General features: G+C 43.2%; 2 protein-coding genes across 2 annotated transcripts in view; one reads left to right on the top strand and one right to left on the bottom strand.

Annotated features, from left to right (window-relative positions):
- aasdhppt (aminoadipate-semialdehyde dehydrogenase-phosphopantetheinyl transferase) overlaps window positions 1-12823 on the bottom strand; it is a 31291-nt gene extending 18468 nt beyond the window's left edge. The window contains exons 1-5 of the mRNA XM_041941296.1: window positions 12438-12823; window positions 12190-12303; window positions 11883-12009; window positions 10795-10916; window positions 9806-9967 (exon numbers count right to left, since the gene is read on the bottom strand). Coding sequence (XP_041797230.1) covers window positions 9806-9967; window positions 10795-10916; window positions 11883-12009; window positions 12190-12303; window positions 12438-12581 — 669 coding nt within the window. The 5' untranslated portion in view covers window positions 12582-12823. The remainder of the gene's footprint in view (window positions 1-9805; window positions 9968-10794; window positions 10917-11882; window positions 12010-12189; window positions 12304-12437) is intronic.
- Window positions 12824-14800: 1977 nt separating this feature from the next.
- Window positions 14801-18364, top strand: msantd4 (Myb/SANT-like DNA-binding domain containing 4 with coiled-coils). Its single transcript, XM_041941374.1, has 4 exons — window positions 14801-14917; window positions 16059-16154; window positions 16246-16545; window positions 17618-18364. Exons 1-4 carry the CDS (start codon window positions 14810-14812, stop codon window positions 18362-18364), a joined length of 1251 nt encoding a protein of 416 aa, XP_041797308.1. The 5' UTR covers window positions 14801-14809.

Raw genomic sequence — 18364 nt, 5'->3', positions numbered from 1 at the left:
TGCTATTACTTTTCTCAAATTTATCGCAGTTTTTCGCGTCGTAAGACGCGAAAAACTGCGATAAATTTCCCATAAGAAATGAATGGGACGGGCGAAAAAAACAAGATTGAAATTGGAGTTTTTCAAACATCTGTAGCTCAGGCATACATTCACCGAGAGACTTCATTTCAACTTTAAAATGTAGACCCAAGTCTGGTCTATTGGTGTGTTCATCCACATTTTGATTGGTCCTATAGTTTTTGATCAGTCACTGTTCAATGACAGTGATCGTTTGGTGGGAAATTTTGAGATTATAATGGGTGTGTATTGCGCGGAATGTTCGTGCTAGAGTGCGTGCTAGAGTGGCACAGAGTCTAAAAACGATCTGAAAATCTTCTCTTTTTCTCGTCGCTACGGCCACAAATTACACTCTACACGCATAATTTTGGGCTCATTTTGTAGACAAACTTGTCCTCTTTCGTGTGATGTCCTCGAAAAAGCCGAGAGACTTACTGAATTTAAATAGTGAGACGTTTTGTGCAGCCAGCGCCCTCCTGTTCTCCCATTAAGTCCCATGTTAAAATTCAGAGCTGTTTTGTGAGCAAAGCAGAAATGCCTCCTGTCTTTAGATCGCCATAAAACGAAAAGTTGTTGTGTCAGGAATAAAACGAGGAGATGGCCGGACTCAGGAAGTTCTCGGGAGTCCGATGATCTATAGTACACTCTGATACGAGGTACGGTTCTCTCACCAGAGGATTTAGTTCAGGAGGTTCGCCGAACCCAAATCTCACTGCATACAATGCAAACTCCTGTTCTCTGAGTCGCAGAGTCTTTTTAAGTCGACCATTTTGTCATTTTTCTAAAGAATATCTGGACATAAAACACACGTACATCTGGCCCAGACTTGTCCGCATCTCACAGTGTAATCGGTTTTTTGATAGCAGCTACGGTTTTGACACAATCGCAAGTTGTTCGGAAGAAACCGACAGCGAAAAAGCCGCTTTTCAAGGGAAGAGTTTAACAGGTGCAACTGTCATTTACACACACACCGGTCAATAACCCACGCACACACATCTGCAGGACAACAAGCCTGAGAATGATTATCTTAACGAGCTCAGTCAAAACAAGGGCATTGTTTGAAAACAATCTCCATCCAACAAACAGTTAAACTCAGCTTCACCAAGCGCTTTGCCAAAAAGGTTGAGACAGTAGTCACACAAACACACACACAAGCAGGGCTAACCAACAGCTAAAAAGTGATTAAAAACAGCACGTCAAAACTGAACAGGAACAGGTAAACAGTGGGAGAGGTGCAGAGGTAATTATCAGCAGGTGGGGCAGAAGTTACACAGGCACACACGCACGCACACACACACACACACACACACACATTCAGACACACATATACCATACACATCTCCATGTAGGAGCTGGTTGGGCTGCTTGTGTAGTTCAAGCAGACACACACACACAAACAGACGAAGACACACACATACGCAGTCACACACAACGACAGATACATAAACACACACACACAGACAAATGCATAATGAAAACCCCATCCCCCCGCCCCCTTGTTAACGCCGTTAGCTCTGTTAGCTCTGTTAGCACAGTTAGCTCTGTTAGCGCTAGCGCCGTTAGCTATATTCGCACCTTTAGCTGTTAGCTCAGTTAGTGTTAGCTCTGTTAGCTCCGTTAGCATTAGCTCCATTCATGTTTATTGATTCAGTTCATTAATTCATGTTAACAGAGACATGAAGCAGAGGAGAGAAGCAGACACAGACAGCTGAGGTGATCAACAGAGACAGACAAGGAGAAAGCCACAGAAACACAGCTGAGAGCAATTCATTAATCAGGGACTGACTACCTCTGATATCTGCCGTTTTCTCACATTGCAGCCTTTTTCAATTGTCCGCTGCTTCGCCATAGTTTCTCCTAGAGACTTCATTCAAACTTTAAAACGTAGATAATTTTGTCGGCTCAAAATGACCCTCGGCACATTTTGATATCTCTTACGGTTTTCGAGCTATGACCATCGAAGGCCGACGTAAGACGCAAACAACTGCGATAAATTTCCCATAAGAAATGAATGGGGAAATTTCCTCAAATTTCAGCCTTTTTCAATTGTCCGCTGCTCGGCCATACTTTGTCCTAGAGACTTCATTCAAACTTTAAAACGTAGATAATTTTGTCGGCTCGAACACACCCCGTGTCCCTTTCAAAATTTCCCAGAGGGAATTTTCTAGTTATTATTTTTCATCATCCTCCAAATTTTTGTCCCTTAACTCGCCCCGCAGCTTTGAGAAAACCCTTGCAAATTATATATCAAAACGTGCGGTTTGTTCGGGATCGGTGTGCTATTACTTTTCTCAAATTTATCGCAGTTTTTCGCGTCGTAAGACGCGAAAAACTGCGATAAATTTCCCATAAGAAATGAATGGGGACGTCCTCAAATTTCAGCCTTTTTCAATTGTCCGCTGCTCTGCCATACTTTCTCCTAGAGACGTCATTCAAACTTTAAAACGTAGATAATTTTGTCGGCTCCAAATGACCCTCGGCACATTTTGATAAATCTTACGGTTTTCGAGCTATGACCATCGAAGGCCGACGTAAGACGCGAACAACTGCGATAAATTTCCCATAAGAAATGAATGGGGAAATTTCCTCAAATTTCAGCCTTTTTCAATTGTCCGCAGCTCGGCCATACTTTGTCCTAGAGACTTCATTCAAAGTTTAAAACGTAGATAAATTTGTCAGCTCAAAATTAATACTGGCACATTTTTTGATATCTCTTACGGTTTTCGAGCTACGACCATCTGAAGACCATCAAGTTTCTCACAAAAATGCTCAGAATTTCTCCCCCTAGAGTGGATAAATTCAAAAGTTAGAGTGAGACAGCCGGTGAGAAATCGCCTGAAATGTGTTTCTAAAATTGCCGTAAAATCCAAACGGTGAATAGGAGACACATAATTTTGGGATCTTTTGTAGACAAACTTGTCCTCTTTCATGTGATGTCCTCGAAAAAGCCGAGAGACTTACTGAATTTAAATAGTGAGACTTTTTGTGCAGCCAGCTCCCCCCTGCTCTCCCATTAAGTCCCATGTTAAAATTCAGAGCTGTTTTGTGAGCAAAGCAGAAATGCCTCCTGTCTTTAGATCGCCATAAAACGAAAAGTTGTTGTGTCAGGAATAAAACGAGGAGATGGTCGGACTCAGGAAGTTCTCGGGAGTCCGATGATCCATAGTACACTCTGATACGAGGTACGGTTCTCTCACCAGAGGATTTAGTTCGGGAGGTTCGCCGAACCCAAATCTCACTGCATACAATACAAACTCCTGTTCTCTGAGTCGCAGAGTCTTTTTAAGTCGACCATTTTGTCATTTTTCTAAAGAATATCTGGACATAAAACACACGTACATCTGGCCCAGACTTGTCCGCATCTCACAGTGTAATCGGTTTTTTGATAGCAGCTACGGTTTTGACACAATTGCAAGTTGTTCGGAAGAAACCGACAGCGAAAAAGCCGCTTTTCAGTTAACAGGTGCAACTGTCATTAACTGTCATTTACACACACACCGGTCAATAACCCACGCACACACATCTGCAGGACAACAAGCCTGAGAATGATTATCTTAACGAGCTCAGTCAAAACAAGGGCATTGTTTGAAAACAATCTCCGTCCAACAAGCAGTTAAACTCAGCTTCAGAAAGCTCTTTGCCAAAGAGGTTGAGATAGTAGTCACACAAATGCACACACAAAAAGGGCTAACCAACAGCTAAAACGTGATTAAAAACAGCACGTCAAAACTGAACAGGAACAGGTAAACAGTGGGAGAGGTGCAGAGGTAATTATCAGCAGGTGGGGCAGAAGTTACACAGGCACACACGCACACACACACACACACACATTCAGACACATATATACCATACACATCTCCATGTAGGAGCAGGTTGGGCTGCTTGTGTAGTTCAAGCAGACACACACACACAAACAGACGAAGACACACACATACGCAGTCACACACAATGACAGATACATAAACACACACACACAGACAAATGCATAATGAAAACCCCATCCCCCCGCCCCCTTGTTAACGCCGTTATTAGCTCTGTTAGCACAGTTAGCTCTGTTAGCGTTAGCGCCGTTAGCTCTATTCGCACCGCTAGCTGTTAGCTCCGTTAGTGTTAGCTCTGTTAGCTCCGTCAGCATTAGCTCCATTCATGTTTATTGATTCAGTTCATTAATTCATGTTAACAGAGACATGAAGCAGAGGAGAGAAGCAGACACAGACAGCTGAGGTGATCAACAGAGACAGACAAGTAGAAAGCCACAGAAACAGACGAAGACACACACATACGCAGTCACACACAACGACAGATACATAAACACACACACACAGACAAATGCATAATGAAAACCCCATCCCCCCGCCCCCTTGTTAACGCCGTTAGCTCTGTTAGCTCTGTTACCACAGTTAGCTCTGTTAGCGCTAGCGCCGTTAGCTCTATTCGCACCTTTAGCTGTTAGCTCAGTTAGTGTTAGCTCTGTTAGCTCTGTTAGCATTAGCTCCATTCATGTTTATTGATTCAGTTCATTAATTCATGTTAACAGAGACATGAAGCAGAGGAGAGAAGCAGACACAGACAGCTGAGGTGATCAACAGAGACAGACAAGGAGAAAGCCACAGAAACACAGCTGAGAGCAATTCATTAATCAGGGACTGACTACCTCTGATATCTGCCGTTTTCTCAATTTGCAGCCTTTTTCAATTGTCCGCTGCTTCGCCATAGTTTCTCCTAGAGACTTCATTCAAACTTTAAAACGTAGATAATTTTGTCGGCTCAAAATGACCCTCGGCACATTTTGATATCTCTTACGGTTTTCGAGCTATGACCATCGAAGGCCGACGTAAGACGCAAACAACTGCGATAAATTTCCCATAAGAAATGAATGGGGAAATTTCCTCAAATTTCAGCCTTTTTCAATTGTCCGCTGCTCGGCCATACTTTGTCCTAGAGACTTCATTCAAACTTTAAAACGTAGATAATTTTGTCGGCTCGAACACACCCCGTGTCCCTTTCAAAATTTCCCATAAGAAATGAATGGGACGGGCGAAAAAAACAAGATTGAAATTGGAGTTTTTCAAACATCTGTAGCTCAGGCATACATTCACCGAGAGACTTCATTTCAACTTTAAAATGTAGACCCAAGTCTGGTCTATTGGTGTGTTCATCCACATTTTGATTGGTCCTATAGTTTTTGATCAGTCACTGTTCAATGACAGTGATCGTTTGGCGGGAAATTTTGAGATTATAATGGGTGTGTATTGCGCGGAATGTTCGTGCTAGAGTGTGTGCTAGAGTGGCACAGAGTCTAAAAACGATCTGAAAATCTTCTCTTTTTCTCGTCGCTACGGCCACAAATTACACTCTACACGCATAATTTTGGGCTCATTTTGTAGACAAACTTGTCCTCTTTTGTGTGATGTCCTCGAAAAAGCCGAGAGACTTACTGAATTTAAATAGTGAGACGTTTTGTGCAGCCAGCGCCCTCCTGTTCTCCCATTAAGTCCCATGTTAAAATTCAGAGCTGTTTTGTGAGCAAAGCAGAAATGCCTCCTGTCTTTAGATCGCCATAAAACGAAAAGTTGTTGTGTCAGGAATAAAACGAGGAGATGGTCGGACTCAGGAAGTTCTCGGGAGTCCGATGATCTATAGTACACTCTGATACGAGGTACGGTTCTCTCACCAGAGGATTTAGTTCAGGAGGTTCGCCGAACCCAAATCTCACTGCATACAATACAAACTCCTGTTCTCTGAGTCGCAGAGTCTTTTTAAGTCGACCATTTTGTCATTTTTCTAAAGAATATCTGGACATAAAACACACGTACATCTGGCCCAGACTTGTCCGCATCTCACAGTGTAATCGGTTTTTTGATAGCAGCTACGGTTTTGACACAATCGCAAGTTGTTCGAAAGAAACCGACAGCGAAAAAGCCGCTTTTCAAGGGAGGAGTTTAACAGGTGCAACTGTCATTTACACACACACCGGTCAATAACCCACGCACACACATCTGCAGGACAACAAGCCTGAGAATGATTATCTTAACGAGCTCAGTCAAAACAAGGGCATTGTTTGAAAACAATCTCCATCCAACAAACAGTTAAACTCAGCTTCACCAAGCGCTTTGCCAAAAAGGTTGAGACAGTAGTCACACAAACACACACACAAGCAGGGCTAACCAACAGCTAAAAAGTGATTAAAAACAAGCACGTCAAAACTGAACAGGAACAGGTAAAAAGTGGGAGAGGTAGAGAGGTAATTATCAGCAGGTGGGGCAGAAGTTACACACGCACACAAACACACACACACACACACACACACACACACATTCAGACACACATATACCAGACACATCTCCATGTAGGAGCTGGTTGGGCTGCTTGTGTAGTTCAAGCAGACACACACACACAAACAGGCGAAGACACACACATACGCAGTCACACACAATGACAGATACATAAACACACACACACAGACAAATGCATAATGAAAACCCCATCCCCCCGCCCCCTTGTTAACGCCGTTAGCTCTGTTAGCTCTGTTAGCACAGTTAGCTCTGTTAGCGCTAGCGCCGTTAGCTATATTCGCACCTTTAGCTGTTAGCTCAGTTAGTGTTAGCTCTGTTAGCTCTGTTAGCATTAGCTCCATTCATGTTTATTGATTCAGTTCATTAATTCATGTTAACAGAGACATGAAGCAGAGGAGAGAAGCAGACACAGACAGCTGAGGTGATCAACAGAGACAGACAAGGAGAAAGCCACAGAAACACAGCTGAGAGCAATTCATTAATCAGGGACTGACTACCTCTGATATCTGCCGTTTTCTCAAATTGCAGCCTTTTTCAATTGTCCGCTGCTTCGCCATAGTTTCTCCTGGAGACTTCATTCAAACTTTAAAACGTAGATAATTTTGTCGGCTCGAACGCACCCCGTGTCCCTTTCAAAATTTCCCAGGGGGAATTTTCTAGTTGTAAATGCTATGTTTTGCTTTTATGTGAGACACACAGTTTTGCTATTGTTGTTCAGAGTTGAGAACAAATCCAGTGACTTGTGTATTTTGCCATTACCAATCACACTTAACGCTGCCAGCTGCGGCATTCTGCAATCACTTCTTTCACTATTTTCTAACCAGACTTGTACACTTCGCTTTACCTATAATATCATACTCCTATCAATTTTTTTCACCTCGATTTTTGGACAACTGAAATGTAAACAGTACAAAGACAACATATTTAATGTTTCACCTCATCAGCACCATTGGTTTTTGTAAATATCTGCTTATTCTGAATTTGATGCAGCAATACGCTTCAAATGAGTTGGGACAGGAGCAACAAAAGACTGGGAAAGATGTGGAACGCTCTAAAAACACCTGTTTGGATCATTCCACAGGTAAACAGGTTGATTGGTAACAGGTGATAGTATCATGATTGGGTGTGAAAGGAGCATCCTGGAAAGGCTCAGTCATTCACAAGCGAGGATGGAGCGAGGTTCAACACTTTGTGAACACATGATTGTATAAAGGATGTTACTACATGGGCTCAGGAACACTTTGTAAACACAGTTCAATTGCAAATGATTGTATTCTGTTTTTATTTACATTTTACACTTCTTTGGAATCGAGGTTGTAAAAATAATAATGCAGATTAATATTTTGCAGAGCAACTAATTACCAATCAACTATCTGTTATTTTTAAAAACAAAGTAGTAACATCCAGTTTTCCCTCCGCTCCTCTTTGCTTCACTGATTCTTGCAGTAACGTTCATCTCTTCATCCTCTCGACCGAAACAGCCTCACTCTGTATGTTGCCGTTACTTCACTTTGCCCTACAATCTTTGGCTAAAAATAGGACACATGCATTACCCTGCGACACGTATAAGTGAGCTGTTATTCTCTGGTGTGCAAACACAGACACTAAAACAGCATTAAGCCTCCACGACCCCGAGAGAGAGGAGACACCAGGCTTTTCAGACCAGTGGTAACCTTTTAGCACTTGTTAATCCCTCTGCCGCTGGGCGTGGAGGCGGAGGGGGGGGGGTAGAGAGGACAAACACAGAGGAGGCAAAAGAACAGAGCAGGTACAGTAAATGATGGAAGACGGTGAATAAAGAGAAGAAAGTGAAGGGGGTGTTGGAGAAATCGGACGAGGATGAAGGTGAGGAGAGGAGATGAGATGAGAGGAGCTGAACAGAGGAGATGAAATGGGAAACAGAAGAGGAGGGAGAGGAGTGATGGCCGCAGATGATTCTTCTGCTCTGACACTCCTCTAATCTCTTGTCATGGTTTCAGGAGGGCTGGAGGGCCACTTGAGAGCCCCCCCATTGCAATCACTTGTGTGTATTTCTCTGCAGGGCCACCTGTGATTCACTTTGCAGATGCTTTCAAGGGGGCAGCCACTGGGGAACGGAGGACGCAGGACCCCACAGCAGAGCTGCCGAGTCCTTTGAACCACTGCTTTTAAGCTCATTGATTTCCTACAGGCTGAGTCAAACTGGTTCTACCCGGTAAAAAACATGCCACAAGACCCACTAATAAGAAGTAGCCATACGGTATTTATCAAACTATTCTGTACTATAACTATAATTACACAGAAACTAGCTGCAGTATGCAACCTGACAATATATCTTTGCCATCTGGATATTCATAGACTACAAATATGCCACAAACTAAACTCTCTCTTTTCTTCTCCTTAAAGGAATAGTTCAACATTTTAGGAAATGCCCTATTCTGCTTTCGTACCAAAGGGACTGTTAAAACTGCAAGTTGTGGTTTTACAGGGGGTTGCATGCGGGATTATTTCCTGACTGGGTGCAGTGACTTCCTGTAAGGCGTCGTCGTCACCGTGAGGCTGCCGACCAACCAGCTGAGACCAGCCGAGATTGCACAAAATTAGATATAGCGTCTAGAGGTTGACCAATTAATTGGTTTGATCTCGAGCGATCGAGTGTTGAAGAAGAGAGCCGCCCTCCTGGAGAGAATGCTAACAAGCTCTGTTTCCGACATTATTGTATCAGAAATCTCAACTGGAATTACTGACTGTGAGGGGAAATAATAGCTAAAAAAAAAAGATTTGTACGATTAGTCTGATGTTCAGCTCCAGAATTCTGTTTTTTTTGGGTATTTATTATTAAGAGTTTGATGTTCAGCTCAACAGCTATCCAGTTTCTAATAAAGTCAAAGACTTCATTTCTGACAGTGTTGAAAAAGATTGTGTGTGTGAGACGTCGGCCGATTAATTGGCCGTCTGCTTTTTCCTGCTCCAATCTACCCTTTTTATCTCGACCTTTAAAAGTCGGTTGACCTCTAACAACGTGTTAATTAGGGAGCTTTGAGGTGCTAGCAGGTGGATTCTGTTATCTTCAGACTGTGTCAGGCAAGCTGTTTCCCCTTTTTTCCAGTCTTCATGCTAAGCTTCGCTAAGCTAAGCTAACTGTCTCCTTACTGTAGCTTCATAGTGAATAACAGTTCCTCTTGAGCAACATAAACAGTGAGAAGGATCCAAATGTAGTGCGAAAAATGTGAATAAAACCCACAGAATCTTAAACAAGCTATGACATTGGCAGAACAGAAAATAAGCCGGCATGGCAGGATGCCAGTCAGGCAATTGATCGCTGGTGGAAAACACTGCAGCGACCTTTTGGAGATAGTAGCTGAAGGTAAAATGCACACCGTTTTTAAATCTGGAAATTAAACCAGTCTGTCACACAGATTTTTTTTTTTTGGCCTGTCTTACTCTTCACACCTCTCTTCAAACACACTCACTTCAAACATCCAGTCCTCCTCTTCCTCCTCATCTAGATGCATCTTGGTCTGGCGCAGTGCCCGGCCCTGTGCGAGCGGTTCAGAGGACAGGTGAAACTCCACCCTCTGCAGGTTGAAGCCCAGACCTGTGCCAATGGCTTTGATGAAGCTCTCCTTCAGGGCCTTGGTGGGAAGGGAGGAAACACAGTTGGCTAAGTGGAAGTATTACTAGTTACATGCAAAAAAATGATCACAGGCACATAAGGAAAGACAGGACTTCTGTGTGTCTGACAAAGCTGAGAAAGACAGACTGTGTGTGCTTCTTCGTGTGTGTGTTGTATTTTGGCTCAGTAGCACAATAACTTAAAACCGCAACAGATGGGAATCTATGCACACATGTATAACAGCGTGTATACAAAAGAGCGACTTTGTGTGCGTGTATGAATGTGTGTGTTCAGCCAAAACCAACCCCGCTCGGCAGCCAATGAGCCACAATTACAGTATTACAAGGCTAATCGCTATGGCAACCATCGGTCGAACTCTGCCATTAGTCAACAGTGTGGTGATGATATCAGAGCTTGACGTCTCTGTGCCACCCTCTCAATCTCACAACATCTCTCATCAACACCACTGTTGCTGTTGCTGTCCATCTGTGTGTGTGTGCGTGTTTGCAAGAAAGAAAATACACAAGAGGAAGAAAAAAACTGACAAAAAGTGAGAAACGGAAAAGACAGAAAGGGCTATTGTGTATCTGTGTGGATGAAATGTAGAGATAGAGAAGGACCAAATGTGAGAAAAAGAGAAAAATGGAGAAGCATGAGAGCTGAGGAGAGAAATCCAGAGTTCACACATGAATGTGCAAAATGTGGGAATGTGTGTTAAAGGACATCGGCAGTGTCTTTTTTTTCCCTGCGTTTCATTCTCACACGCACGCACGACTAAAAAACAGCGCCTGTGGGGCCCAGCAGCGATGCAATGTGACGACAGGGTAGTTTGGTTGCCATGGTTACCCAGTGGCGGTAGAACGCGGCGAGCTGCCGGTGCTCCGAGCCGGCTGATTGGATGACGCTCCACTCGTGCGCTGTAAACTGACGAGTCATGATGCGGAAAAACTCCGGCACAGAGCTGCTACCTGGAGGGAGAGATGGGGGGAGGGAGGAGAGGTTTGAAGGCCAAAGAAAGGGAAGAGGACGGAGAAAGAAGGATGGAGGGAGAGAGGAAGATGGAGGCAGGAGTCAGATGTTAGACAGAGACAGAAACAAGCTCTCTGAAGATGATCCAAACATACTCAGTCTTTGAGATTAGTGTGGACTGTTTCCTCTCTCAGACATATCTCACAACACACACACACACACACACACACACACACACACACACACACAGGAATCCGAACACACCAAGCAGCATTGACATAGACATACACAGGCCAACAGTGACCCCTTGTGGTAGAAATGGAGAATACATAAGCAATACCATTCCTGCCTTGTGCTTGGGAATAATTACGCTGACAGAATTGTCCGTTGCTGAATTAATTAGTATGAGAGGGTGGAAATGGACAGTTGACTGATATGTGTCGTTTGATCTTTAAGCTCATGCAATGATCCAGACAGCATGATTAATTCAAGCGTGCTACATGTTTTTGTTTTGTGGCTTGAATATATCACATTACAGGAGACATCAGTTAACAGTTAATTAAAAGTAAAGACTGTTTATCATCATATCATCTTTTTTTAACCTCTTCCACTCCACCCCTATTTCTGAGGAAAATGCCTGAAATAACATCCCCAAATTAAGTCAGAAACTGTTCAGCCTGTACAGTCATGCAGCCAATCAAAAGCACAGCTGAGCTGGATTTTATTCAAGTAGGGCCATGCTGTTATTCAAGTAAGAGGAAAGAGAATAGGGTAGAGTGATTTTTGCTACAGACTTTGCTCAGTTTCTCCTGCTATCACCCCCATTTTCTGTTTCCTTCACACAGCTGATCTGACACCTGTAGTTAATATCAAGTTGCCACTTTTGCAATTCTTTCATAAACCAGTAGAGTTAAGCAACGGTGGATTTACCATTTTCAGCACTTAACTGTAAACCCCAAATTTACCTGGCATGGTTGTCTTCATTATATCCACTCCAACCTGGAGCCCCTGCTCTGCAGCGAGCACAGCATAGTCCCCCTGGTGGGACAGGTTGAAACTCCAGGCAGGTTCAGGGTCTGCATCTGAACTGACCTGGATGCAAACAGCAAGGCAGTAATCAGATGATGAATCAGACAGCGTGCATGCACTGTACTTAGTGTAGTAAAGAATCAGGAAAACAAAAAAGACAGTACAACACAATAAGGAAAGGTGCTAATTGATTACTGATATGTTCTATGGAAACACTCATTGATAAACATTGGTGGTGTGAACCTTCAGTGGTGCTGCCAGGTAAGGTTTCCCTCTGGGAGATCGCTCCAGTCTGATCTCTGACCAGGGGATCCCCATTCTCTCACACACGAATCTCCTCAGCAGCAACCTGCCAGCCTGGTGGGGTAAGAGAGAGACAGACAGGCAGTGTATAACAAGTGTATACATAATGGGGAAAATAAGTAAGGTAGGTGGCAGTGCAATATGCCGGCATAGAGAAGCTGGCAGAAACAAAAAGTTAACAGACTCACCATGGCTGATTTGGCATCCTGGGCAAACACAAACTGTCCGATCCTGTCCTTCTCCTCCCGCTGAACGCAGCGAGCAGCGAACAGCCAGTCAGACCTGCTGGGTGTCCACGACCCACAGCGGAAAGCCCAGCGGACAGAGCCCATCTCCTCACCTCTGTCCCGTCACCTGGACTTCTCCACAACGTTAGACTGCCCACAACTTGTTAGCGAGCTAACGTTAGCATCGCGTGTTAGTATGCAGGGTCTGACCGACAACAGAAGTCTGGAAATATTACAGGGTTTTCACAATGAAGCGGCGCAGCAGGGGTGAACTGAAGGCTGCTAATAAAACTACTACACAAAACTTCTGTCCTGTGTTTACATCTTCGGTTTGACAGCGGTGCACATGCCCGGAAGAGCCCGGCGAGATTCAATGTCGTCATAAGTGGGCGCGGTGGAGGATTGACCAATAGGGGCGACGGAAACAGTGCGCAACTAACGATACCTTCATGTGCTCTCTAGAATATTGTAAATACGGCAAATCCACGTTTGATCACGTTTCAATCAATGCGAGAATTCATTGATTTTCAGAGTGTTGAAAATTTAGAATCAATTCGCTGAGGCCTGCTGACGGCAAAATTGGTGTGTCTTAACCTCTGTAATTGGAAACAAAACATCGCTTAGGCAGGTTACATCGTTGAAAAGTACATTTCTTTTTTCTGCATCAGAGTAGCAAAAGCTGCCACGTGCTCCTAAAAGAAGAGAAAACTAAATGCTTTTATCGATGCGTCTAATATTCTACACAAATTATCCTATCCCACTAGCACCAATAAAGTCGTTTTTACATTTTGAGCCTCTGCATTCTAATTTTCCGAGTTGCTTGTGAAAGCAGCATTAAAATTGTAACCCTGTAGTGTTATTTTGATTGCGGTGCATCTGCGTGCGTAAGGTGAGTTCTATTCACAATATATGACACATAATGTTTTATTGGCGGTGGTGGTAACAAGCAACACAAAATGCTACATCGCCTCTCCAGTTGTGATGATCAAACTGTGTTGCACACGTTTGGTTAGAAATCTATCTCGTAGGTTTCTAGTCCTCGGAAAAAACGTTATTATAACTACAAATATTCGATAGATCAGAAGGGAATAACCTAGAATTTTGTTTACATATAGTATAACAGAAGAAACGCATGCGTAAACATTTGTATATACATTTATGTATATTCAAACTGTATCTTTTTGTGTATTGTCTGCTCGTAGTAGCCAAGTATGAGAGGTGATAATCGCACGACAGGTTAATGGTTAATGTGGTGCAGAGGAAATGGAACTGTCAGCATATTCAACATGCTTTCTTACAACCTCAAAATCTGCATTTATTTATGTTGTATGAATGTCTTTGTGTTTTAGTGAATGGGATATTCCTCAAAATGAAACATAATGGAAAATCTTTAAAGATGATTCCAATACCATGATCCATTAAAATAAAACTTCACAAGACAAGTCTAATTTAACATGTTAGCTTTTTTCATACTTTTTTATATTTATGTAATGTTATATACATTAATATTGTAATTATTTTTCAATACACTGTAAATCTACCTTCCTTTTTTCTGCCAATACCAAGTGTTCTGTGAGTCCAATTGCATATGCATCCTCAAAAAATCTATATGATATCCTTTTGATTTTGGGTTATTTAACAAACTGACCTAACTTGCCACACTCTGTATTTTCCAGCAACATCAACGACTCTACCTACAGGAAGCTTGCAGAGACCTGTCAGCCTGATGCTTCTCTACCTGTGTAACCTCACCTGGCAGCAGCTCAGCCCAAGAAACAAAGGTGGAAAAGTCTTGTCATGAAGTTTCTGTGTGGAAATCAGGGTCTCATCAAGACCAAAAGTGAACCCTCTACTCAAACAGAAAAAAAAGACGGTTTTTGATGATTTACTCCTTCTGCCAAGCATCTGTGACCTCTGCAACTACACACATTTCTTTCCACCTGATATTTACACAACCTCGGGTCTCACATGTCCTTAACACAGAGCCAGCATCTAGTGTAACAGCTTGGATCAGTCTCTCAGGAGGAAAACTTCACTGCTGAAGCCATTGAGGGAATCATCCCTGATGAAAACTACTGCACCTTTGAAGGAAAGCTACACTGGACTAACCTTTACAACAAACATCCACGCTTCTCTCCATCTCTTGTCCCTCTCTTCTCATACCTTCCTCTTTTATTTTGTTATACGTACACCTCTCTCTCTTTTGCCTTATTGCTTATTTTCTCCCAGTTGTCTCTCCTTGTGTCTGTCTGTCTGTCTGTCTGTCTCTCTCTCTCTTTCTCTGTTTCTGGGGTTTCTGTCCCCTCCTTGCTGCCAAGCTGGATTTCCTGCAGATGAAGCAGCTGAAGAGGAAGAGGAAGAGCAACTACAGTGTGAGAGAAACACAGACTCTCATCAGGGAGATCCACAAGAGGAGGGACGTGTTGTTTTCCAGACAGCAGGTGTAGATTTACTCTTCTTCTTCATATGTAAACGAGTTGACTGGGACATCTATGGTAAGAGCAAATAATGGTAATAGTATAATAATGTCCCAGAATAGTACCAGCACATCATGCTTCGAACAAATAAGCAATGACATAATGCAAGATATCCTCTGTGTATATGCAGGACATCCTGAAGTGCCACTGATGCACACACTACACGTGCTCCTCATTCATACACGCATTCATTGCTGACAAAGCACTGATTTTCTGTTACCGCTGTCCTCCGAAGTGTGAGTTGGACAGATCAGCAGCAGCAAGAAAAGCCAAATAAACCAATTATGTAAACTCTCCTGTACTATCCAATTAGCTGCTTTCTCTAAGTGTTTTGTAAGCTCTTATTAAATGTGTGAAATTCTTTTTTTTCTCACATGTTTAATGACAGATTTGTCTTAGTGGCTTCAACACAATTAACACGCTCATCCAAAAAGCAAGTCACAACTCACAAAATATCAAAACAATGAGTAATCCAACAGTGATCAATCAACTGGGTCAATATATTGTCTGATATTAGTAGATACATTGGTATCAGCATGTTGTATACTGTACAAATTGCTAAGAAAAATGAAAGAGAGGTACGCAAACAGCAAAATAATTCAGAATCAGTATCTCCAATATCGCCATCATCCACCAGAGAGCACTGACAGTTTACTTTTCACCTGCAAGATACACATTGCAACACAATTCACAATATTTAAAATAATAAAAAAAATTAAAGGATCCTTATTAATATACAAGTGTTATATTATAATTACTGATTTATTGGTTATCTATTTACAGAAAAATTGTTATCAGCTCATATGTCCTTGTTAGATTTTTAAAACTCTGAGTTATCATTATTGGGATTGGCTTCAGAAACTATCCTCTGGCTATAGACCAGATGATTTTTTGTTTCATGGACGTGTCAGCTTTGTTAAGTTTTACGGAAAACTGGCGTTCCCATTATTCTGACAGGGACCTGCATTGCTCACACTTTTCTGCAGACCTACAAGCACATCTTCGCTCACCACAACACAACACCGTCGTCACAGAAGCCATGTTAGGCTTGTTACAATAGAACAATCTAATTATTGTTCTTCTTCTCTTCTCTTTGTGTGAACAGAACACAGCCATTAATGAGCTGAAGAGACAGGCATGGGAGGAAGTAGCACGGGGTGTCAACTCGCTGGGGGAGGGAGAGCTTCGCACCGCTGCTGAGGTGAGTTTATTTCTATGCTCAGATCATATTCTTTTATTTTTGCACACTAGTTCTACACACACATCCCTTTCCTTCTGGATCTCCTGCACAGGTGAAGCGTCGTTACCTGGACTGGCGTGCTCTGATGAAAAGAAAACAGCTCCAGGCTGAGCTCTCGCTCTCCTCCTCCTCATCCTCATCGGTGGCCCTCAAGACCGAGTATGATCAGTCCTCCCCCGAGCACGAGGCAGCTTCTCTGGGATCTGGGTGTGACCAGCTGCTCGACCTCTCGGGCCTTTCAAAGGACAGTCACTGTGACTGGCCAGAGCTGGCGGCTCTGGGTGAGCCGAGCGAGCAGGCCATGATGGCACCGCCGGATGTGAAGATGGAGGACGACATCAATGACTACAGAGTAAGAACCGGAAAGTGATCGTCTGGTGCCACAGCAGTGACACAATAGACACAAGACAGAAGCTTTGCTCTTACACCACAGGTTCCCTCTATAGATTAGATATTCTGATTAAATCTTAGTCTATTAATTGAATTTGCATCTAAATGAGGACAAAATGATTTCAAACGCCTTCATGCTTTTTGATACAGAGCTCATATTAACACTATTCACGTTATGAGAAGACAAGCAGCCTATCTTGACATGCAAGTATTTGCTAAAGTAATTAGCTTCATTGGCGTCCTCATTAGCAGAGGTAGCTATGTTTAACATACCACAGTGATTGTGCTGACACATTATGTAGCTCAAGTGGCTCTTGTTAATCCGGCCTTTTGATTGGGCCTGTGTAGGTTCACACGGCAGAGATGAAATTAAATTAAGGATGTTTAATTAATTGGCATTTGATATTTAAATGTTGCTTTTTTGAGTGCATTAAGATCAGATCAAATCATGATCTGTGTGGTTGTCGTCCATTTATTACAAGTTTCCACAATAATTCCCAAATCTAATCTTCCACCCTGTATCTTAACGGTGTTGTTAAACTGTACCCAGTCGATTAAAATTTATCATCTGCAGCAGGAACAGGGCAATGGTTTTATGTGTCAGACCACAGCATGATCACATGAAAGCATCAGATGGAGTCTCATTGAGATTTCAATAAGAGCAAACCTCTTTAAGGGCCAATCTGACATATACAGTACTCGAATACCACCTTAAAGTGACTCAAAAACCGTAATATGCTAATAAACAAAAAAGCTCACTATTATTTTTTTAATGACATTAGTATAAAAACTGCACAAAATGCTTTTTAATACTGTAGATAACTAGATTTTTTTGTCTCTTGTATGGGTCAAGCTCCAAAAACTCTACATCCCGCATTTCCCAGAATGCAACTTGATTACATCTTTTGTCATCTTTCATCAGGATTATTTTTTCGCAGACGTTGTAAAGCTCCCTCATGGACCACATTACATGGTAAACCAAATGTCACCTATAAAATCAGTACCACTCTCTCGATGTCACTCTCTCCCACTAGCTGGATGGCGATGGCGATGTGGGAGATGGAGAAATAGATGACGACGATATTCCCTCCCTCCTCAGCGACATTGAGTCACGTGGTGAGGCGCACATTGGTGATGGTTACCCTCAAGACGACTTAAGCACGCTCGGCTCCTCCAAGGCTCCGACCTCCACCTTCACCAGAGACCTGCCACTCGCTGGAGGCCTGATGGGGATGCAAGCCCATGCTCTGGGTGGACTAACCAATCATGAAAACATTGGAGCTGGGTTTCTGGCTGTTGTTGAGAAACAGCGGCTGGAGCTGGAAAAGCAGCGCCTGGCTGTGGAAACTGAACGCCTGGCGGTGGAGAAAGAGCGGCTGGTGGTGGAGAAGGAGCGGCTTCGTCAGATGGAGGTGGAGCGGGAGAGACTGCAGCTGGACAGAGAGCGGTTACAGGTGGAGCGGGAGAGGCTGAGGCTCCTGCTCCTCAGCCGATCGGAGCACGTCGACTCCTCCTTTAACCTGCCGCCACAGCAAGACCCGCCCTCGTCCTCCACGTCCTCGTTATCCTCCACTCACAATGGACAGAGGGAGAGTAAAGGCTGGATGTCAGAGGTGAACCTGGAGACAGAGAGGCTGAAACTAGAGAAGGAGAGACTGCAGCTGGAGAAGGAGAGACTGCACTTCTTCAAGTTTGAGGCCGGCAGGCTGCAGATTGAGAGAGAACGCCTCCAAGTGGAGAAAGAGAGAATGCAGCTGCACAAAGATCATCAGGGCCACTGA

This window comes from Chelmon rostratus, chromosome 7 (genome assembly GCF_017976325.1).
Source record: "Chelmon rostratus isolate fCheRos1 chromosome 7, fCheRos1.pri, whole genome shotgun sequence".
Lineage (NCBI taxonomy): Eukaryota > Metazoa > Chordata > Actinopteri > Chaetodontiformes > Chaetodontidae > Chelmon > Chelmon rostratus.
This window is presented reverse-complemented; position numbering and strand designations above follow the sequence as displayed.

Bases quoted from the DNA above. Each gene is read 5' to 3' on its own strand.
- msantd4 (XM_041941374.1), top strand. From the start codon at position 14,810: ATGAAGCAGCTGAAGAGGAAGAGGAAGAGCAACTACAGTGTGAGAGAA. The intron at 16,155-16,245 runs GTGAGTTTATTT...TCTCCTGCACAG, and splicing joins AGCTTCGCACCGCTGCTGAG to GTGAAGCGTCGTTACCTGGA. The intron at 16,546-17,617 runs GTAAGAACCGGA...CTCTCCCACTAG, and splicing joins ACGACATCAATGACTACAGA to CTGGATGGCGATGGCGATGT.